This window comes from Pleurodeles waltl, chromosome 7 (genome assembly GCF_031143425.1).
Source record: "Pleurodeles waltl isolate 20211129_DDA chromosome 7, aPleWal1.hap1.20221129, whole genome shotgun sequence".
Lineage (NCBI taxonomy): Eukaryota > Metazoa > Chordata > Amphibia > Caudata > Salamandridae > Pleurodeles > Pleurodeles waltl.
In genome coordinates this window covers 463,390,368-463,414,634 of record NC_090446.1, presented here as the reverse complement: position 1 = coordinate 463,414,634, position 24,267 = coordinate 463,390,368, and the positions used below count along the sequence as shown (strand labels likewise).

At 45.3% G+C, this 24,267-nt stretch overlaps 1 protein-coding gene across 1 annotated transcript in view; it reads left to right on the top strand.

Moving 5' to 3' along the window:
- Nucleotides 1-24,267, top strand: part of LOC138304194 (sulfotransferase 1 family member D1-like) — a 180,114-nt gene that overhangs the window by 140,308 nt on the left and 15,539 nt on the right. Inside the window, exons 4-7 of the mRNA XM_069244047.1 lie at nucleotides 1,005-1,102; nucleotides 6,197-6,323; nucleotides 15,258-15,352; nucleotides 15,477-15,657. Coding sequence (XP_069100148.1) covers nucleotides 1,005-1,102; nucleotides 6,197-6,323; nucleotides 15,258-15,352; nucleotides 15,477-15,657 — 501 coding nt within the window. The remainder of the gene's footprint in view (nucleotides 1-1,004; nucleotides 1,103-6,196; nucleotides 6,324-15,257; nucleotides 15,353-15,476; nucleotides 15,658-24,267) is intronic.

Here is a 24,267-nt window from a genome sequence, read left to right as displayed (position 1 = left end):
TTCTACTAAACAAGGTGTGGTTATTCATGACTGAAAGGTCATGGTAGCGTCTTTGAATTGATTAATGACTTTGACTGAAGTGAAATGCACTGTCGTGATAAATATTGATGACATTATTGATGTATTGATTGATATATTGATTAGCTATCTCGTCCTACGGTGTCTCTCAACTGGGTCAAAAGATTCATTGGCCTAAAACGAGTCCTGATGTGTAATAAAATATCATAAAGGGACGCGTTAGCACGAGCATTACCAACCTGAACGTCATCATTTTATAAACCTAAAACGGTGAAAGTGTGAGATGTCTTTGACTTGCAGGTTGCACACACACTAGTGCATCAATCCACAAAAATATTTAACGAGAACATTTAAGTGGGACTTTCAGGCTACACATGAACCCTGCCGTAGATCCAATCACTCACTGAGCCAGTGTTCTGTGTTTTGCAATGTTTGTTGACAATTTACAATTGTCACACTCATCAAGAAGAATTGCCATTGTCACCTAAATTCACAATATGTTTGTAGTTGAATATATCTCATAGTAACTTAGTGGCTCAATTTACATATTTGTGATGCACTTTACAGAGGGCACATTGTACACAAGTAATCTAACAGTTGTCTAGCAAACAGGTGAGCTACAGTGTCTGAACCCAGCTCCTCTTAACAAGTATGGGGGTGGGTCTCCTTCAGACCACCAAGTGTGTACAATGGGGGAGGGGCGTCCGTTGCGCGTCCTCCATACCATGCTCGACGTATAGCTAGCATGCGACTACATTTCCCTCTCGGTAACTTATTATTCGACTCCCTGCAACATGGTGGCACTGAAGTCGTGTGAAATCTCTGTTCACGCGTATCCAAGGGAGGTTTGCCTGTTTAAGCTTGCATTGCAGTGCTGATAACATTCTGTCCCAGTGTGTTAGCCCTGTGGCACCCTCTCACCCTCCAATTGTGCTTTGCAACACGACACTGAGCCAGTATTTTAATGTGTCTCTCTCCTTTCCTAGGTACCACGCTCTTGGCTAATGCCCCGTCTCCTCGGCTTATAAAGAGCCACCTGACTGTCGAGCTGCTGCCGAAGACTTTCTGGGAGAACAACTGCAAGGTACCACCAGGTCCTGAAGTGACTGAGAAGAAGGCAGTAGACAGTCTAGGATGTAAACTCTAGATGCTGGGAAAGGGACACAGATCCTGTCACATATAGAGCGAGCAACTATGGGAATTGCTACAGAAATAAAAGCCTGCTAACACTAGGGCTGATTGGACTCAAAGGACTTGACTAGAGAAAAGATAGGAAAATACCATCTTGCCTGGCATGTTACCCCCATATTTCACGGTATATATGTTGTTTTAGTGTATGTGTCACTGGGACCCTGCCAGCCATGGCCCCAGTGCTCATAAGTGTGCCCTGTATGTGTTCCCTGTGTGATGAGTAACTGTCTCACTGAGGCTCTGCTAACCAGAACCTCAGTGGTTATGCTCTCTCTGCTTTCTAAATTGTCACTAACAGGCTAGTGACCAATTTCACCAATTCACATTGGCATACTGGAAAACCCTTATAATTCTCTAGTATATGGTACTGAGGTACCCAGGGTATTGGGGTTCCAGGAGATCCCTATGGGCTGCAGCATTTCTTTTGCAACCCATAGGGAGATCTGACAATTCTTACACAGGCCTACCACTGCAGCCTGAGTGAAATAACGTCGACGTTATTTCACAGCCCTTTACCACTGCACTTAAGTAACTTATAAGTCACCTATATGTCTAACCTTCACCTGGTGAAGGTTGGGTGCTAAGTTACTTAGTGTGTGGGCACCCTGGCACTAGCCAGGGTGCCCCCACATTGTTCAGGTCAAATTCCCCGGACTTTGTGAGTGCGGGGACACCATTTCACACGACGTGCACTATACATAGGTCACTACCTATGTATGGCGTCACAATGGTAACTCCGAACATGGCCATGTAACACGTCTAAGATCATGGAATTGTCACCCCAATGCCATTCTGCCATTGGGGAGACAATTCCATGATCCCCTGAGTCTCTAGCACTGACCCGGGTACTGCCAAACTGCCTTTCCCGGGGTTTCACTGCAGCTGCTGCTGCTGCCAACCCCTCAGACAGGTTTCTGCCCTCCTGGGGTCCAGCCAGGCCTGGCCCAGGAAGGCAAAACAAAGGACTTCCTCAGAGAGAGGGTGTTATACCCTCTCCCTTTGGAAAAAGGTGTCAGGGCTGGGGAGGAGTAGCTTCCCCCAGCCTCTGGAAATGCTTTGATGGGCACAGATGGTTCCCATCTCTGCATAAGCCAGTCTACACCAGTTCAGGGATCCCCCAGCCCTGCTCTGGCGCGAAACTGGACAAAGGAAAGGGGAGGGACCACTCCCCTGACCTGCACCTCCCAGGGGAGGTGCCCAGAGCTCCTCCAGTGTGCTCCAGACATCTGCCATCTTGGAAACAGAGGTGCTGCTGGCACACTGGACTGCTCTGAGTGGCCAGTGCCAGCAGGTGACGTCAGAGACTCCTTCTGATAGGCTCTTACCTGTGTTGCTAGCCTATCCTCCTTCCTAGGTAGCCAAACCTCCTTTTCTGGCTATTTAGGGACTCTGCTTTGGGGAATTCTGGAGATAACGAATGCAAGTGCTCATCAGAGTTCCTCTGCATCTCTCTCTTCACCTTCTGCCAAAGGATCGACCGCTGACTGCTCAGGACGCCTGCAAAACCGCAACAAAGTAGCAAAGACGACTACTGCAACCTTGTATCGCTGATCCTGCAGCCTTTTCGACTGTTTCCTGGTGGTGCATGCTATGGGGGTAGCCTGCCTCCTCTCTGCACCAGGAGCTCTGAAGAAATCTCCCGTGGGACGACGGAATCCTCCCCCTGCAACCGCAGGCAACAAAAGACTGCATCACCGGTCCTCTGGGTCCCCTCTCAGCATGATAAGCGTGGTCCCTGGAACTCAGCAACTCTGTCCAAGTGACTCCCACAGTCCAGTGACTCTTCAGTCCAAGTTTGGTGGAGGTTAGTCCTTGCTTCCCCACGCTAGACTGCGTTGCTGGGTACCGCGTGATTTGCAGCTGCTCCGGCTCCTCTGTACTCTTCCAGGATTTCCTTCGTGCACAGTCAAGCCTGGGTCCCCGACACTCTAACCTGCAGTGCACAACCTCCTGAGTTGTCCTCCGGCGTCGTGGGACTCCCTTTTGTGTCTTCGGGTGAGCTCCGGTTCACTCCTCTTCCAAGTGCCTGTTCTGGTACTTCTGCGGGTGCTGCCTGCTTCTGTGAGGGCTCCCTGACTTGCTGGGCGCCCCCTCTGTCTCCTCACCCAAGTGGCGACATCCTGGTCCCTCCTGGGCCACAGCAGCATCCAAAAACCCTAACCGCGACCCTTGCAGCTAGCAAGGCTTGTTTGCGGTCTTTCTGCGTGGGAACACCTCTGCAAGCTTCTTCACGACGTGGGACATCCATCCTCCAAAGGGGAAGTTCCTAGTCCTCTCCATTCTACCATACGGTGGCAGCTTCTTTGCACCCTCAGCTGGCATTTCCCTGGCATCTGCCCACTCTCAACTTTGTCGCGACTCTTGGACTTGGTCCCCTTGTTCCACAGGTACTCTCGTTTGAAAATCCATTTTGGTTGCTTTGCTGGTGTTGGTCTTCCTTGCAGAATTCCCCTACCACGACTTCTGTGCTCTCTGGGGAATATAGGTGCACTTTACACATACTTTTCAGGGTCTTGGGGTGGGCTATTTTTCTAACCCTCACTGTTTTCTTACAGCCCCAGCGACCCTCTACAAACTCACATAGGTTTGAGGTCCATTCATGGTTCGCATACCACTTTTGGAGTATATGGTTTGTGTTGCCCCTATACCTATGTGCTCCTATTGCAATCTACTGTAACTTTACATTGCTTGCATTACTTCCTCTTGCTATTACTGCATATTTTTTGTATTGTGTACATATATTGTGTGTATATTTGGCCTCCTCATACTGAGGGTACTCACTGAGATACTTTTGGCATATTGTCATAAAAATAAAGTACCTTTATTTTTAGTATATCTGTGTATTGTGTTTTCTTATGATATTGTGCATATGACACCAGTGGTATAGTAGGAGCGTTGCATGTCTCCTAGTTCAGCCTAAGCTGCTCTGCTATAGCTACCTCCTATCAGCCTAAGCTGCTAGAAACACCTCTTCTACACTAATAAGGGATAACTGGACCTGGTACAGAGTGTAAGTACCCCTTGGTACCCACTACAAGCCAGGCCAGCCTCCTACAGGGAACCTGTAAAATCTAAAGATATATAGCTCTTGGAACTGGTACATAAACATGGATCCTGCCACCCCAAGGGCTCCTTGGGCTCAGAGGGCTGGCACAGGGATGCAGAGCTTTTTGCCATCACAACTTAATGGCTCAGGACAGGAACAAGAATTCAGAGCCTCTTGTGGTGGAAGGATCTGAAGAAGGAATGGAAAATCCATGGTACTAGCAGAGGGATGGTGATCCTGTTGCCTCTAATGCATTTTTTGCACAGGGAACTGTCACAAGGATAAATAGCCAATCATATTTAAGACAGGCAGGGTTTAGAGGAGAGAGGCAGGGGCATGAAGCGTGTTACCTCATTGTCTGAGGGCTTATAAAATTGTCAAAAGGATGCATATACTGCCCCTCTGTAGAAAGATCACGTCCTTATGAGTGACACTCTTCCTAGTGAAAAAATGGCTTGTGTGTCTATAACAATGCCATGTGTTGGCATTGTCAGCATTTTCCACTTGGAAGGCTTCAGCCCTTTATTCAAACATGCAAATCAAATAAGATGACTTCATTCACAAACCAATTTGCACATTAAGGGGGTTATTACAACTTTGGAGGAGGTATTAATCCGTCCCAAAAGTGACGGTAAAGTGATGGATATACCACCAGCCGTATTACGAGCCCATTATATCCTATGGAACTCGTAATACGGCTGGTGGTATATCCGTCACTTTTGGGACGGATTAACACCTCCTCCAAAGTTGTAATAACCCCCTAAGTAACTTACCTGTGCAAATAGATGGCTTCACAGGAGCGGGTAGTTTTCAAGCTTTGTAATCATTAATCCTTTCACTCATATGCAACATTACCCCATGACCGTGGAATATTGTGAGTGAGTAAATCCCATGAAAGAGGTGGACGTGTGACCTATAGCATGTGGTTTGCTTGAACATTTCTAAACACCACATGCGCCGCTGCCACACTTGAATTGATTGGAAATGTACTCTTGTTCCAGCCTGGAGTATATCCATATCCAGAACAGCAATGGAAATGAAACATCGCCAATTGTTTTGAGGGTGAAGAGGAAAGGATTACTCCATGGGGAAAATATTTTACGAATGGGCAAAAAAAAAATAGAAAACATGGGGGGTCATTCCGACCCTGGCGGTTCCGCGAACGACGGAAAGCACCGCCAACAGGCTGGCGGTGCTTCCTGGGCCATTCCGACGCGGTCGGAAAACCGGGTCCGGCGGTTTCCCACCGGATTAACCCCAGCTGGCCGAATCCTCCATGGCGGCGCTGCAAGCAGCGCCACCATGGGGATTCTGACCCCCTCCCCGCCAGCTTGTTCCTGGCGGTTTTTACCACTGGCATGGGCAGTGTAGGGGCCCCCTAACAGGGCCCCAGTATGCTTTTCACTGTCTGCCTAGCAGACAGTGAAAAGCGCGACGGGTGCAACTGCACCCGTCGCACACCTGCAACATCGCCGGCTCCATTCAGAGCCGGCTTCAGTGTTGCAGGCCGCTTTCCCGCTGGGCCGGCGGGCGCTATATTGGCTAGCGCCCGCCGGCCCAGCGGGAAAGTCAGAATGGCCCCAGCGGTCTTTCGACCGCAGAGCGGCCATCTGGCGGTTCCCGCCAGGCAGGCGGCTACCGCCGCCCGCCGCGGTTGGAATCAGGCCCATGGTGCCATTACACAAAGGTGTTTACATTCCACAAAGCATCATTGTACAATGCGCACAACTGCATATTTGGGAAATGTCTCTGTGAAAGAAAAAAACATGAATTCCCAAAACGTTTCCAGAATCAGGCCTGGAAAACTGTCAATGGCAAGATTCCAGGCATAACTAGGAAACTTTTGTGAACCCCTTAGAACACCTGCACAATGGTGTAGATTTATTAATTGATTTTTGAACTAAGCCTTATTGATAATGCTCTTTTTCCCACCGCCTGCAGATCATCTATGTTGCCAGAAATGCCAAGGATGTGGCTGTTTCCTTCTTTTATTTCTCTCAGATGGCTAGGATACTTCCAGACCCAGGAACTTGGAATGAATTCCTGGAGAAGTACATGGCTGGAGATGGTGAGTCTGGAGCCTCCTCATGGAGCCAGTATGCTCGAATTCACAAAGAAAATCATGGGAACCACATACGCATAGTGCTGCATTTTACACAGCTTCCTTTTTTTTTTTTTTTTGAGGAAAAAACATGATACAAAAGCATAAGGGATATAAAATATAAATTAACACTTAGCAGTGTAAGACATGCCTTGTTGTTTCCCTGATTAGTACATTCGAGCCCTAACGCAATCGCTGGTGATTGTTCACAGAGTATTGAGTTTAGAGGCGTGGTGTTAGGTCAAATGCATATTTCACATTTATGTTTTTCACCCTTTTTTCTTCTCTCTGAGCATATTCTTTCACATGAATAATTTCCTCCACTTGCTCTCATGGCTTAATTTGAGCCAGCAGCTTTTGGGGTTCAGCACCACCATTAATTGTCAACACTGACTCTTTAGGCAGTCTGTCACACCGTGGTGCTATTTGGCTAATTTAGAGATGAGGAGAACAACAATTATTTATGAATATTAAAAGTGACTAATAGCTACTGCCCAACACATTGTTACAGATTTGGGGGCCTGGAATGGTCTGAATTGTCATAATTGTGGGAGTGTGATGGTTAGCAGTTGTAGTGGTGCTGTCATTGGCAGCGCTGATAGGGGCAACGGGTGGTGCAGGCTCCAATAGCGTCCTGACGAGGGCCCTGGCAGTTATATTTTTTTTTACAAATTAGGCACTGCTTGCCCTCTTTGACCAAGGGAGGTACTTTGCTCAACTGTTTGAAGAAGATGAATTACAAATGTTTGTGAAGCCCACAAAACTGCAACAAGGTGGCATTCAGTACATCCAAAATGCCACCTCTCATTGAACCTCCATAGGAGCACTCATATTCCCACCCTAATCTTACATTGGAGACTGCAGAAAATGCATCCCTCTGCCAGATAATCTGTAGATATAAGAACAATCTGCAACCTTAAAAATCTAGAAATCCTGATTCTTTGAGTAAGGGTCTTCTATGTCCTCAGATGCTTCTTCCTGCCACTCACTTTCACGATGGAAGACCCCACAAAAGCCACCAGAAACCTATTATCCGAGAGAGCTCTGCAGAGCTCCTTACATGCTGGCTGACACCTGCTAGGCCTTCTGTAACACCGCTTAGAGTCTGTAAACCAGCTCTGCCTTTTAGAAGTTAATCCAGAAATGTAGGAGTATCCATAAAACCAACTCAAGACCTTCAGGCCTGAACTGCAAATACAATGCTTCTCTGAAAAAAGTGCGAAGGACTCTCAGAGAAGGCTGCTTGTAGGAAGTCCTCCAAGTACCTGACCCTGCAGCTTTCTGAGCAATACACCTCTTGTCTGCATTAGCAGCTGTGTGGTACAAAGAATTTAAATCCTTTTGAAGGAGTTTTCTGCAGGTGGTTTCCCAGATCACCGAATCCTATTTCATCTTCTAAAACCTCCTTTGTGAAGAGTTGGTACTATGGAAATCTGCTGTAGGCTTTACTGTGCACTTAAGGCAGAACTGGACCACCAAAGTTTGATTTGATTTATAATTTGTTGAGCACACTAATGCCCTAGGGAATCTTGATGCTAATATCTGCACTTTACTATACTGAAGCAACAGGTTGGGAGACAACGGACTGCAGAGGGAATTAAAGCAACCAGGATTTCTGATGTTTTCTTAAGCAAGTCATGTTCGACTGACATTTGAGATGCCAGGGCAGTTGATTCCAAAGGTGGCAGATGGAATGAACAAATCACCTACTACCCAATAAAACTTTCTTAATTTATGGCACAACAACTGCTTTGGAAACTGCAGAGCCCAACAATCGTTTCAATGTGTACCATACAAATTTATTTTTCAGGTACTCCAGTCCAGAAACATGGAATCCTTTTTGCGCCATGGAGAGTGCCTTAAAGGCTACTCTCTTTTAAATGGAGGACAGTGAAGCTCCATTAAGGCACCCAAGACTGATTTAAATTCCGGTATTTTCTTAAGAAGACCTGCAGCAGCATTCTGCAGTATCTGAAGTTTATCTAGGGAACGTTGATGTATGCCCAAGTTAAGGGCTATGCAGTAATCAAACCTCGATAACACCAATGCAATGATGGCTGGTTTCTGTAAATCATAAGGCATAAAAGGCAGAATTTCCTTCAAGTTTGAGGTTAGTTTATTGATCTGGTCAGTGAAAGAAAGGTTAGACTCGAGAAAAAAACCCATAAATTCCTAACTTTGGAAACTGGCACGGGGGAATACCCAGAGTCTGGGTCACCAAGATTGATTCCAAAAGGAGGTGTCCTTCCCAAACAGGAGAACCTTTGTTTTTGACGAGTTCAACTTGAGCCACTTGCCACTAATCCAGCTGACAGTTGCACACATGCATCTATTAAATCAATCAGCGACCTCCTCAACATTCTAGAAATCAACACTACAATGTGAGTGTCTTCGGCATATAACAATGTAGTTAATACTGGGCCTTATGCTTGCTATGGTGGACGGTGCTTGTTATTTATTGCCTGGTGATCCAACTTCAGTTAGATTCATATCTCATCATTTGTTGGCAAATGTCAATCACATTCTGATAATGGTGCATAGTATAAGCTTGCGCGTTTCTTAAGAATGATTAATAAAATATTGTTGAGTGTAAGAAAATATATCTGCCTGATCTTCCATTTAAATATATATGCTATTGTATTGTTAGATTATTCTAAGCTCCATGCAATGTCCTTTCACCGAGTCTTCTATTGTCATTTAGAGTGGTCTGCTAAGGTGATCAAAGGAGGCTTAGAGTCATTCTTTTCCTTTTCAACCCACAAGTGGTTGAAATAGAGCTCGGACACCATACCCTTGTAAACTCCCAAGTTCTCCTTATTTCTCAGAGATCAGATATGCACTTTAACACTACCCCTCGCTTTACTGTATGGTTGTGTCAATCTCCTCCACAGAGATATAGGATTTTAGTGAAACGGATTATCACTAGGTAGCTAATTTTGATAGGAGACAAAGTTTCTCCTCCATGTTCATGGACTCCTGGAGTAAAGTGTACTGCTGCTTTATCCTCTATATTTAGCACTTTCCACACAATGGATGTTTTTCTGTTGCCACACCTGCCTCAGTCATGCCCCATCTGTTTTAAAGCAATGGTGTCCCTCGTAGCTCCAGGAGGGCTGCATCTGACATAAAAAAATATCTACATAAAATGAACTCCCGTGGGCATCTTCTTGCACAAGGAGGAGAATAAGAGAAATCCACTCACATTCATCAGAAACGTTTATGTAAATTGTACAGTCTCACAAACTATACATAATAGTGAAGAAAGTATATTTGCGATTGCCTTTACAACCCAGTATACATAATTGTCTGTGCAGTCTCAGATATGCACGATTAACGTCTTTCAGAGTTCCATGGAACAGCTATATAACTATAAAGTTAATATTGTACAAACATTTTCTCATAGAATACAATGTCATGGCATCTACCTATATCGGCTTGCACATTTCCTGAGTAGAGTGTTTGTCACTTTGCACGTGGACCCTTCTGGAGTGAGTGAAAATCAGAAAATGCGTTATTTATCTTCATTGCAATGACAATCACAGAATTTAGCTATGTAATAACTTTACTGTTGACTAGTTATCTTGAAACAGTTAATTGGCAACACCTCCTCCCTGAAAGTCATAAAGGGAACAGCTTTGCACTTGTATTTAGTTTTTAGGTCTGCCATTGACAAAGACCTTTTGATCTTTCTACTATTGCGGGTATAACATACTTTTAGGACATTCAAGCAGCTCTCTTTATCCAACTATTGTGTCATTCACATTATCTTTCACGCACTAGGCATGCAGCATTGGGCAAAGGGTAAGCCCACTTCTCCCATTGCTAACTCCACTGTGAGTGACAGCATGCTTTACTTTCACAAGCAGCTCATCTACAGACAAAGTAGTTCGCTTCAGGCGTAGAGCCTACTATGGCAATGTGTGCTTTTTGAGAACAAAAAATATTTTAGCTTTTAGCCACTATTTTTTAACTGAGAAGTGCCTGACAGCTTCCACAGCAATAACGTTTTAAAAAACGTATGAACAAACAAAACAAACATTGACAAAACCAAAAGACTAGCAGCTTACGTCAGACCTATTGGTTTCGCCAATGCTTAAGTAAGGATCCATATAAAAGTAATCTTTTGTCTCTAGATATTTGCCTAGCTTGGTGCTTATCCATGCTTCAGATAAACACATCTTAGTTAAGTCTATCTTTGACTTCCATGATACTTCTGGTATGTATACCTCTCGGGTCAAGCCAATACCTTTTACACCCTACTGGTATTAACTGTCACCTGGCTAGCTCTAACTTGAGTATTTTTAATGGTCCTCCTATCTTTAATAGTTCACTAGATCCATCCTGTACACACAAGTCTGACCCCCTGATCCCCTTTTTAACAAAATCTAAACCACTTTTAGAGCAACCAAGAATGAGACAGGCCCGGTTTCAAACGGTACCACTGCTCTGCTTCAGCTGTGTCTCAGCTCCAACTGCAGATTACCTCTCCAAAACTTGTTTTGTCCAATTCAAATTTTCCCATCACTACAATGTCCCCTCATCTCACAAGAAGATGCTGATAAAATGCTTTTACCATCATAGACATATTGTATATCTAATATTGAGGGACAGTATTCAGGTTTGTAAAATGCATGGTAGCATTCTAAACTTGCATCAGTACGAGTTCCAGGTTCTTTGACTAGTGTTACCATGTCTCATGCTGGTAAATCTAAAAAACAATAATTAAATTACATCTCTTATACAAGCTTCTGCTCATTGACCCAAATGTCCTTTTTGGTTTGGATCAATTACTTAGGAAAACCATTGACACATAAACAAGTCCCACTGAGATACCTTACTTGTAAATGTAAGTTATCTGGACTTCCCGAAAATCCAATATGGATCCACCCGTCCTGGACCTACATTGGTCATCACTGTTGGAAACTTCTACAAAATGAATTAAAAAAATACAAAACTACAACTTAGTTTCTCTCATTATAAGACAGACAAACAGTATTTCTTCTATACCAAGCCACTGCCTAGCTTTCTCAAGTAATAACTAAACAATCTCAAGGAGGATCTGAATTGTAATTTTTCATTTATGACAGTAATCTAGCTCGGGTGAAGTGCTTTTCTTGTTTAACAAGATTTATGAGTGTTTGGGTTGTTGATGTATTTTGCTTCATGCATTTAAGTTGTCTATATTAAGTATTGGCCTAGAGATATATATTCTGAGTTGTCCTGATCCTCTGATCATAAACTCCACCCACTTCTGTTGCATGTGTAGACCACAATAACAATGGTTTCTCTTGGTTTTATAAAAGACATGAACCAAATGAGCAAAATCATGTGCATTTATCTAACAGTAAGAAAAAGAGTAGTAAAACAAACATACAATTAAATACAGCAGAGACTCTAACTACTATGATTTTCAACAGGGTTTGAAAAAAGCTACAATAGATTGTATTTCCTTATCAATTATAATTTTCCCCTAGGAGTATCAACTACTTGTTCAACAATCATATAATTTCTATAAATCAACCACTTACATCCTCAGCATCAGTTCATACCCAATAACTTCACAGAAGGCCACACAACTATCACTCCAGGATAGGTAAAAACCAAGGTTTTAATGATGGTGTAACAAATAACACCAATATCTAATACACAGAATATGTTTCTCAGATGATATCAAAGATTACATGTCCATTAAAAATAGTATGTATTTAAAAATCAAACAAAAAATACAACTCCACAGCGCAAACATAAGTTATAATAACAAACTGTAAGGAAATGCCTCCATTGGAATGGTTACCCCCTAACATTTTGCCTCTTGCTGATGCCAGTTATGATTGAAAGTGTGCTGGGACCCTGCTAATCAGGCCCCAGCACCAGTGTTCTTCCCTAAACTGTACCTTTGTTCCCACAATTGGCATACCCCTGGCACACAGATAAGTCCCTTGTAAATGGTACCCCTGGTACCAAGGACCCTGTGGCTGGGGAAGGTCTCTAAGGGCTGCAGCATGTATTATGCCACCCTAGGGACCCCTCACTCAGCACATGCACACTGCCTCGCAGCTTGTGTGTGCTGGTAGGGAGAAAATGACTAAGTCGACATGGCACTCCCCTCAGAGTGCCATGCCCTTAACCCACTGCCTGTGACATAGGTAAGTCACCCCTCTAGCGGGCATTAAAGCCCTAAGGCAGGGTGCACTATACCACAGGGAAGGGCTTTGTTGCATGAGCACTATGCCTCTACAGTGTCTAAGCAAATCCTTAGACATTGTAAGTGCAGAGTAGCCATACAGAGTTTATGGTTTGGGAGTATGTCAATTATGAACTCCACAATTCCATAATCGCTGCACTGAAATCTGGGAAGTTTGGTATCAAACTTCTCAGCACAATAAATGCACACTGATGCCAGTGCGGGTTTTATTGTAAAATACACCCAGAGGGCATCTTAGAGATGCTCCCTAAATACCAGTCCGTCTCCTAGTGCTAGGCTGACCAGTTTCTGCCAGCCTACCACAACCAGACGAGTTTCTGGCCACATGGGCTGAGTGCCTTTGTCACTCTCTGGCCAGGAACAAAGCCTGTACTGGGTGGAGGTGCTTCTCACCTCCCCCGCAGGAACTGTAACACCTGGTGGTGAGCCTCAAAGGCTCCTGCCTGTAGTTCCAGCATCCTAGGACATCCCAGCTAATGGAGATGCCTGCCCCTCTGGACACAGCCCCCACTTTTGGCGGCAAGTCCGGAGGAGATAATGAGAAACACAAGGAGGAGTCACCTACCAGTCAGGACAGCCCCTAAGGTGCCCTGAGCTGAGGTGACCCTTGCCTTTAGAAATCCTCCATCTTGCGTTTGGAGGATTCCCCCAATAGGAATAGGGATGAGCGCCCCTCCCCTCTGGGAGGAGGCACAAAGAGGGTGTAGCCACCCTCAAGGACAGTAACCATTGGCTACTGCCCCCTGACCTAAACGCACCCCTAAATTTAGTATTTAGGGGCGACCCTGAACCCAGGAAATCAGGTTCCTGCAACCTGAAGAAAGAAGAAGGACTGCTGACCTGAAAGCCCCGCAGAGACGACGGAGACACCAACTGACTTGGCCCCAGCCCTACCGGCCTGTCTTCAGACTCGAAGAACCTGCACAGCGACGCATCCGACGGGACCAGCAACTTCTGAGGACTCAGAGGACTGCCCTGCACCTAAAGGACCAACAAACTTCAGAGAACAGTGGCTTTGTTCAGAAACTGCAACAGCTTTGCAACTTTAAAGCAACTTTTAAAGAGACTCTCCCTTCTCGCAGGAAGCGTGAGACTTCACACTCTGCACCCGAATCAAGTTCAGGAGAACCAACACCGTAGAGAGGACTCCCAGGCAACTCCAACGACATGGACACCCTGAGTTGACCTCCCTGCATCCCCACAGCAACGCCTCCAGAGAGTTTCCAGAGGCTCCCCCTGACAGCGACTGCCTGGTAACAAAGGAACCTGACTCCTGGACCAAGCACTGCACCCGCAGCCCCCAGGACCGACAGGAACCACCTACCAGTGCAGGAGTGACCAGCAGTCGGCCCTCATCTTAGCCCAGTTGGTGGCTGTCCCGAGAAGCCCCCCTGTGCCCTTTTTGCATCACCTAAGTGACCCCCGGGTCCCTCCATTGCTTTCAATAGCAAACCCGACACCTACTTTGCCTACTCCACCCGGCCGCCACTGTGCCACTGAGGGTGTGTTTTGTGAGCTTGTCTGTGCCCCGACAAGTGCTCTACAAAATCCCCCTGGTCTGCTCCCCATGGACACAGGTACTTACCTGTAAGCAGACTAGGACTAGAGCACCCCTGTTCTTCATAGGCACCTATGTGTTTTGGGCCCTCCTTTGACCTCTGCACCTGACTGGCCCTGTGTTGCTGGTCCTGTGGCTTTGGGGTTGCCTTGAACCCTCAACGATAGGCTGCCTATGCCCAGGAGACTGACTGTGTAAGTGCTTTATTTACCTGAGAAAACTAGCCAAACTCACCTCCCCTAGGAACTGTTGGTTTTTGAGAGTCCACTTTTAAAATAGCTTGTTGCCATTTTAACCAAAACTGAGTGTACTACTTTTTTAAATCAAAGTTCTATACTTACCTGTGTGAAGTACCTTGCATTTGTACTTACCTAAAATCTTGAATCTTGTGGTTCTAAAATATATTTTTCTATATAAAAACGATTGGCCTGGAGTTAAGTCTTTGAGTGTGTGCTCATCATTTATTGCCTGTGTGTGTATGACAAATGCTTAACACTACCCTCTGATTATCACTGTCAACCTCTAAGGGGAACCCTTGGACTCTGCGCACACTATCTCTCACTTTGAGATAGTATATACAGAGCCAACATCCTACACAGACCAAAAAATTTAAAAACATTTCCTTTAAAAAAAACAATTAAAGGGAGAAACACATAGGACATCACAAATTATGTCTAATTCAAGTGGGAACTTTTCTGTTTATTAATCACACTCTTTCTCCAAGATCGCCAAAAGCATTTTTTGAGTACCTTCATATTAATCATATTATGCATTTTACGGAATCAATCTTTCCAGCCTTCAAGACAGATTGTAACCATAAAAGACACAGAAGTGGAACACTAAGAGAGAGAGAGAGAGGGCATAACTAATTTTTTCGATTAGGTAAGGACACAACAGTTAACGGCAGGGTCTCAGACAAGCTTTCTAACTGAGAAGGAAAGCATATCCAACCTAGGATTTGGGGTATAGATGGGGGTGAGATAATCTGCTTTAGCCTGGAAAAAGCAGCTCTGTTTATCCTGCCACATGATTTGGTTTAAGCTTTGAATGGCTGACATTGGGACAGAGTTTGACAGTACTCTTCATGCATACAGAACATGTTGGTGTTTGTATCTTCTCATGTCTGCTCTTTTGTCAGTTAGCTACGGCTCCTGGTATGATCACGTGAAGGGCTGGTGGGAGAAGAGAAATGATCCAAATGTCTTGTACCTGTTCTACGAGGATATGAAGGAGGTGAGAGCTGAGAGACCTCCCCAACAGCACATCATGGATGCCTACTCGAGGATCCTACTCATTGTGTCTACTATGGCAACCCCAAGCTGCATTCGACAAAGTGACATTTGTCTCTTTTTTACAGGACCTGAAGCGTGAAATTCGGAGGATTCTGAAGTTCTTGGGGAAGGACTTTGTGGAAGACGTTCTGGACAGGATTGTCCACCACACTTCATTCAAGGAGATGAAACAGAACTCTAAGTCCCTTTATGACAAAATCCCAACACACGTCATGAATCACAAAGTGTCTCCATTCTTGAGGAAGGGTGAGTCCAACCCAAAGTCACAAGGTGTCCTTATGAAATAGAGTGCAAATCTCCACAAATTCCTTCCCTGCTGCTTGTTCATGCTTCACCAAACTTAACCTTATGTACTGTCATGCAAACCTATCTGTTCACAGTCTATTTTTGGATATTAATGTACCATAGACAACAGGGGCACGTTTGAGTATTCTAAGGTTCATGCACTGAGTTCACCTCCAAGTGTATACTTTGCTGCATAATACTCATTTTGTTACCAAATACCATCAGTGCTACTTTCATTTTGTCGTTTCTGCATGCTTTTAGTGCATTTTGGCCTGCTCTATAAGGACTGCAATTTCGGCCGAGTAACTCTGGTGCTGCCACCATCAAAAATATGATGCCCTTGTAGTTACTGTGGACCTTTTAAGTTTACAACATGCCATGTGGCCTGTTAAAAGGAGCCAGAACTTATTTCCAGGTGAAACTGTAGGGTAGAATGGGGAATTGTGGGGGGAATTAAACCTAGAGTTTCTAATTTCCCTGGTAAGTCCTCTGCACTCTTTTGATAAACAAGAATCTCCGTTACTTTGCACCCCTAAAATAAACTTGCCACCTGGTATCATTAACTGTGGGTATGCGGAATTCACACTTGTCCACTGCAGCACCTCATAATGATGCCCTTTGTGAGCTATGAAGTGGCATTTGGGTGCTATTTGTAACTCCTGAACAATCATACATGTACTAAGTCTTCTGAATGAAGTTTCAAATAGTTTAAAATTGAAAACCCAAATCTTTATCAATACAAACGCAACAAGAGACTACCTGCATTTTCGTAAATCCACCAACACCATGGCCCCTCGTGTTAAAAAATGAAAGATTGTATTCTTGCTTCATGTCGAGCTACATTCCATAGAGTACAGTCTAACTTTAATTCTTGGTGGTCCCAGCTACACCCCTTTCAACTTCCCGTCAAATTCATCACAGAATTTGTAAAAACAAATAACGACAAAGGTTTTTCAAAGGAACCTGCCAGTGCTGCTGGTCTCTGAAGTCATTGGATACCAAGGATGCATAATCTTGACTATGACTATGCCTCTTTCTCCCACCACTAAACACGTCATATCTCTTTACCTCACTCTTGCATGTTCCCTTTCCACCATGCTATCAACCTTTGAGCGAGATGGTACAGCATAGACCACTGATAGCATGTAGTATGAAAAATGGATGCTTTATTGAAGGAGGTGCACATCACAAAACATTATAACACCCAAAGCAAAATGCCTTACAAGACTATCCTCCTCACTACACGAGTACACTCACTGCTTGCCCTGCCCCACCCCGGACTTTTATCACCAACAGTTCCCCCAGCTCAAACCATCTATCTCTGCGTCTGTACGCTACATTGTAAACTTAATGAACTAACCCTGCTTCTTACAACTGTGAACCTTTAACTTCCTACCTTCCAGTGGCGGCTGGTGACGTATGAAAGTAGTGGGGTGTAAAAGTTCAGAATGAGTGCCCTGTGGTGAGCGAGCGGGTCTGACCATCATGAGGCGGGTTCTGGGTATTCTCCCCCTGGGAAAATTGTGAAAAAAGCAAACTTGAGAAAGCAAGAATGTACCAGCCAGAAAAAAAGAATTCCCCCAAACTCTAGAAGACAACCCCAGGGGTATCGCTTCTCTTTTTTCAAAGGCAAACCTTTCTTTGAGAGTTTCTTTGGGGGACATATTTCTTGATGAGGGCAGTTTCATGTTTAAAGTGGCCTGGTATAATTGATCTGCCCTGCCCAGCAGCTCTTTGTCTCATCCAAACTAACGAAAAGAAACAAACACGCTACACAACAATGAAAGGCTGAACGTGCTGCCCTGAAGCATAATGGAAGAGATCTAATTTCTTAGCCAAGAAGCTGGAATCCCCAGCTCTACCTCAGCAATTCCGATTCTGTTTATTCTTATTTATTATTATTCTTGATGCTTTCAGCATGGGGACTATCTTTAGGTATGCTGGGGGCATGTGTGTGAGGTGACACTCTTCTCTCAGTATGCAACAGGCCCAGATCTAGCAGGGGGGCTGGTTGGGCCAGGCCCACCCAAACATGATCTTTGGTCCACCCAGTGACAGCAGAAGAGGCCATAGAGAAGGCACCTGTTAAGTGCTTTCTCCATCTCAGCATCGGAATATTGTAATTTTTTCACCGTCTTTAAAATTGCAATTGGTGTGTGTTTTTGGGTGGGTACAGGAGGGGAAGGCAATACGTTAAAAGAGAGACCAGAGCCGAATTAAGGTTCTGGCTTGGCTCTTTGAGCCAATACACGTGCCAAGGCCTGAAAATGTTTGCATGTAAAACATACAACAAACATCATGTAAAATATGATAAAGTCTCCTCACATTTGAAAAAAGTGTCTCATTAACACATAAAAGCTTTGACATTGATATGCCACAATATAGTGCTGCACTGAGAACTACTTATTGAAAGTAGTAGTTTTTAAATGTGAGTTTAGAGTCATTCCTGCCCCAGCCTTAACACTGGTACTCCTTTCCTCTGCCCTCTTCACTCTTGCTTTTCTGCCTTTTTTCACTTGTTTTTCCTTTTCTTTTCTATGGCTCATCCTTTCCTCTGCCCTCTTTCAATCCTGCTTTTCTGCCTTTTTCAACTCGTTTTTCTTTCTTTTTCATCTCCCCTCCTTTCCTCTGCCCCACTACTGCACTGCTCCGGCCCCTGCGGCCCGCACCCCCTTCTCCTGCCAAGCACCTTTCCCGCCTCCCAGCTGACCACTTCTCCTGCCCCCCCCTTCTTAATGGTGGCCGCAACACTGTGAGAGGGTAACTGCAAAGACCTCCTGGTCAGCATCTGCTGCCCTCCCCAGCTCCTCTAGCTGCTGCTGCTTCTGCCTTTTGTCTGGGATTAACTGAGAGCCTCCTGACTCTTAGTTCGAGGCCGCTCCTCATCCCTGGTGGTCTAGTGGCCATCACAAATAAGTATTTTCTCTCTGTCTCTCTCTCACCCTTGCTTTTTCTGCCTTTTCTACTTGTTTTTCCTTTTCTTTTCCACCTCTCCTTCTTTCCTCTGCCCTCTTTCACTCTTACTTTCCTGCCTTTTTTCACTAACTTTTCCTTTTCTTTTCCATCTCTCCTCCTTTCCTCTGCCCTCTTTCACTCTGGCATATCTGCCTTTTTTCACTCGTTTTTCCGTTTCTTTTCCATCTCCTCTCCTTTCCTCTGCCCCTCTCCCATGCTGCTCTGGCCACTGCAGCCCCACCCCCTCACCCCTGCAAAGCACCTTTCCTGCCCTCCCGCCTCCCAGCTGACCGCACCCCCCCTTCTTAATGGCAGGCGCAGCATAGCCACGCACCGCTGGCTTGCCAAAGGCAAGCCCGTCTGCACCCGTCTGCGCCTGGACCGCGCCCAGCGCCAGGAACCCTGGATCACCCCCTGGCCTGCCTCCGTTATGATGCCAAGACCCTCCTCCGCCTCAACATCGGGTGTCTCATCAACTGCTGCATCAACACCCCAAGGACACCCACGGACCTTTCACCTGCAGGAACTGCAACTTCAACACCAGCCTCAGCAAGCTAAAGGTACTCTCCACACACAAAGATACCAACAACCTCCACAATCCAATCAACTGGCAGCACCTGAACATCCGCTCCTTTCAGAAACACACCAGCGAACTCTGGGATTTGATTGACACCGCCCGACCAAATATCACCCTCCTTACGGAGACCTGGACCAACCAGCCATCGCCACTCCCGATGGATACAGCATCCTAAGGAAGGACTGGCCCTCCAGCCCGGGCGGAGGACCCACCTTCGTACACAAGCCCTAACTATGTGTCAAGGACGTCCCAGAAGAACAATGCACCACCATGGAACACCTTCACTTCCTGGTCTACTCCAACTACAACTCCTCCATCCGCGGCACACCGGTGTACAGGCCACCTTGCCCCCACCCAGCTTTCATAGACGACGTTGTAGACATTGTTACCCTACAGGCCCTGGGGTCAGATGACTACCTCCTCCTCGGCTACCTGAATTTCCACCTTGAGGAATCCGCCGATCCAAACACCACCGTTCTACTCGACAACCTTGCCACCCTCAGCCTCAGACAGCTGGTCTCCGCACCCACACACATCGCAGGGCACATAGTGGACCCCGTCTTTACCTCAAGCAACCGGTACACCATTGAGGCCATCTCCACCCCAGACCACTGCTGCATACACTTCACAATCACCCGCACCCCCAGGACCCCCCACAGGAAATGAAATAAAATCACTGACGAGCAGCTCACCTTATCTCTCGCCAAATCCCTCCCTCCAATGACACCAACACAGCAGTGTGCAATCTCAACGCATGGATCACCGAATGCGGCAACACTCTAGCCCCCCTGTGGCTGACATTGGCCAAATGCGTACCTAAGAAAGCCAGCTGGTTCACCATTGAACTCCAAGAATCAAAGCGTACCCGCAGACGTTTAGAGAAAAAATGGAGGAACAGCCAAACCAGCGATGATCTCGCCTCCTTCAGAGCTGCAACCATCAACCACCACAACTGTGTAAGAGCCCTGGAATGGATTGACTCCTCCCTCTCTGGAAGGATGCAAATGTTCAGACTCCTGCCCTACATATCCAGACCCACAGGAGTCAACTGCAGAGTCCTCAAAGGATCCTCACTGAGTCCTACATTGTTCAACGTAAACATGGCCCCTCTCGCAGCCATCGTCAGAAGCCACGGTATGAACATCGTGTTATATGCCGATGTCACACAACTCATCATTTCCCTCACCGCAGACCCGGACACGGCCTAAAACTTCCACTGAGGAATGGAAGCCGTCGCCACCTGGATGAGAGAAAGCTGCCTCAAGCTCAACTCCGACTAGACTGAGCTCATCATCTTCGGAAACGCCACCTCAGAGTGGGACGACTCCTGTGGCCTACATCCCTCAGCGCCCCCCCCTGCACTGACTGAGCACGCCCGCAACCTAAGCATCATCCTCGACTCCTCCCTATCCATGATCTGCCAGGTACACTCAGTCACCTCCTCCTGCTGGCACACACTCCACAAACTTCAGAAGATCTTCAGATGGATTCCACCAGACTGTCGCATGACAGTCACCCATGCCTTAGTCACAAGCAAGCTTGACTATGGCAACGCCCTCCACGCCTGCCCCTTGATTAGAAACATAAAAAAACTACAACTCATCCAGAACTCTGCCGCCAGACTCATCCTGGACTTCCCACGCCGAGAACATATCTTCCAACACCTGAGGAACTTCCACTGGCTCCCGGCCAAGAAACAAATAACCTTCAAGCTACTCACCCACAAGTACAAGGCCATTCACAACACAGGACCAGCCTAACGGAACCACTGCGTCTCCTTCCACACCCCGCCAGATCCCCACGCTACGCCCAGATGGCCCTGGCCACTATCCCTTGTATCCGTAAAACCACCGCCGGTGCAGGATCCTTCATCTACATCAAAGACCTGAAACAACCTCCTCCTTCACCTCAGACAAAGCCCGTCGCTCATCATCTTCAGGAAGAACCTCAAGACGTGGATCTTAAATGAGGCCCCTACCCCCCCAGCGCCTTGAAACCTTCATGGGTGAGTAGCCAAACTTTACAAAAACCGATTTATTGATTGTACCCTGCCATAAGTTAACCAACAGTTGTCATATGAACCGTGTATGTGGCCTAGATTATTATAGAGCAACATTAATCTATTAAATCAAACACAATAGGTTTTTATATAGTTGGTTTTATAATTAATATAGTTCAGCGTGCTTTCATGCACAAATATGAAAAAACAAGTTTTGGTGAAATAAAATATTTGCCAGGATCACACAATTTAAGTGGGGAAGTTGCAATTTATCCAGGTTTTTTGTTTTTACTTTGTACGAATCAGCCACTAAATGGCTATTTGTCTCTCCTTTTTATGTTGATGCTTTGTTTTACCTCTTTGTGTAGTTTTTTGCAGTTTTTATATTCTGCAGACTCGACCTGGAGGTATTGAAGCACTTTACATGAACACCAGTTACACTACACAAGGTCACACTAATTTCTTTTAGGCACTGGAGATTTGCCCAGAATCACAGGATCTTAAGCCAATGACAAGGCTCAAACCTAGCTTGTTCAGTTCCAAAATTGGAAGCTCTTCTCAAAAACCACATCCTGGGTAGATTGAGGGTAGCCGGCAGAAGGTACATGAAAGCGCAGCACTTTATGGGCTCGGAAGTTCCAACAGGACCCCAAGCTGAGCAAGAGCCAGGCTTCAGGCTCAAGCCCAAATTGAGCTTTCAGTGAGTCCCCTATTTCTAGTTGGGATAGTGGGGACAGAGTCAATAATGCAGCAGCAACATTGACATTAGAGCCCAGGCCTCTGAAAGGTGTTATACACCTCAATTATGGGCTGTGTGGGGGTTCTGAGAGTGTTTATGAGTTTATCATGTTTAAGATTCACACAGTAATATACTGTAGGGTGGGACATGCATTATACTATTCAGATAGCTGCAGGGCATGCTTCATTGGATGAGCAGCCACTAGGGAGAGGGAATCCTAAATGTCCCTCAAGAGTTATGTGGAATTGCAATGCCTAATTGTGTAAGGGCTTCTTTCACAATGTAAGCTTATACTTTTGTGTAAGTTTGCTATTTACTATGAGTTATTTTTTTACTAACATTAATTTTACGGCTCTGGAGATGCCACAGTTGGCGGTGGAGATCTCCACACATAAAAAGATGGGACAAGTCTAACATTTTATATGCTGAGTCTCTGCCATGAGGGTGGAATCTCCACAGTTGTATAATTAGTATTTCTAAAAGTAAACCTGTAGTTTATGAATACCAAAAGAAACTAGTAAGACTACACAAAAGTGTAAGTTTACCTTTGTGAATCAGGTGCTAAACATGGCTGTCTGTTTTGTGCCAAGTAAATAACTGTTATCTCGAGTAAGATATTGTCTTGGGCTGAATTTGTTGTGATCAGTATGGCAGTTACAAATATGAGCATTTCATATTCTGATATCTTGTTACAGCACATATTGCATATTCCCAGGTTATAGCCGACACCACTGCAATTATGCAATTTTATGGCTGTGTTGTTTTTCTCAAAATCATGGATTTGCCACAATTGCGACATAATATATTGTCTGCTGCATAATCTGCAGGTTTGAAACATGTTTCTGTCTTAAAGGGATCAAAATACACAAAAAATGCTGCAATACATGCTGTAGCACAGTTGAAAACCTTCTGCAAAGTTGACTGTTCACCTTTCATTTGCTTATTGCTAAACATGCATGTTAAGCTTGTACTAATGAGGTGCAACCTAGGCCCAGACAGTGATAATAAGTGCACAAATTTGACAAAATAATTAATAGTATCAGAAAATGTTGCTGGTTTACACCACATAATTTGCCTTTTCTTAATGCAAAATGTAGTCAACGCTGTCACATAAGTTGGTCCTCCCCTACCACATACATTCAGTGGCCTTGGTGATACTCTTTGCCTAACCATCTGCTCACAATGGAGATGATCATAATTCAGTTCAATAAAGGGCTACCACGGGCTATGCAATGTGGGATGATATTCACACGGTGGCATTAATGCTAATTATCTAGAGCTACCTCAGAACTAAATAACCTATGCCAAGAACCTTTGGATCTTCCTCAACTGCAAACTCAACATCAAAGTCCAAGTCAATGCTATTATTGTCTTGTGCTTCCAAATACTGAAGATACTGAGGAAGATTTTTAAATAGCTCCCAATCAACATGTGGGAAATCATCACCCACTTTCTTGCCACCAGCAACCTAGACTACAGGAACATCCTCTAAATGGAATAAACATGCATCTGAGCAGGAGGCTGCAGAACATCCAGAACTCGGAGACCAGAGTCAGTCCCGGCCTCCCATGACACTCACAACATCTCACCCATCTCAAGGAGCTACACTGGCTTCCCATAACCAAAGGAGCACATTGCAAAAGTGTCACCAATATTTTAAAGGCACTCTGGTCCAGCATATCTCAACAATAGCATTTGTTTTCACAAACCTTCCAGGCACCTCAGCACGCAAGACTCCTCTTTACACACATCCCTCAGATATGGAAAACCAGATCCAACAGTTGAACATTCTCCTACATCACTCCTAAAGCATGAAATGGCGTGCTGTTACACATCCAAGCCTTCTCCTCACTTCTTGAAACTGCAAGAAGCTGAAGACCAGGCTTTTCGAATGACCACATTAGGCCCTAGACTTGGCTAATCTCACATTTGCTCAGTGCCAGCATAACCTGCTGGCTGAGAGTGCCCTTTAAAAACCAAAATAACATAACATGACAGGACATGACCTGAGAGAATCAAATGCACTTAATGGAGCATTCACTGCAGACTGGTACAAAACCCAACCTGCTTGAGTACTCTGTTAGTCTGGATAATTGCTTTTGCTTCCCATGTTATGTGCCTCTTTGCCTCTGCACCCACATCCATAATATGGGTGGACTCAGAGGCAAAATGATTCCCTTATTTGTGTGGGGTTACATCCCATGCAAATGAGGTAACATCTTCTGAAGATACCACCGGCTATACATACGTCAGTATTACAGAAGATGCACAAGCCTCTGCAGCCCCTTTTTAACTGTGCAC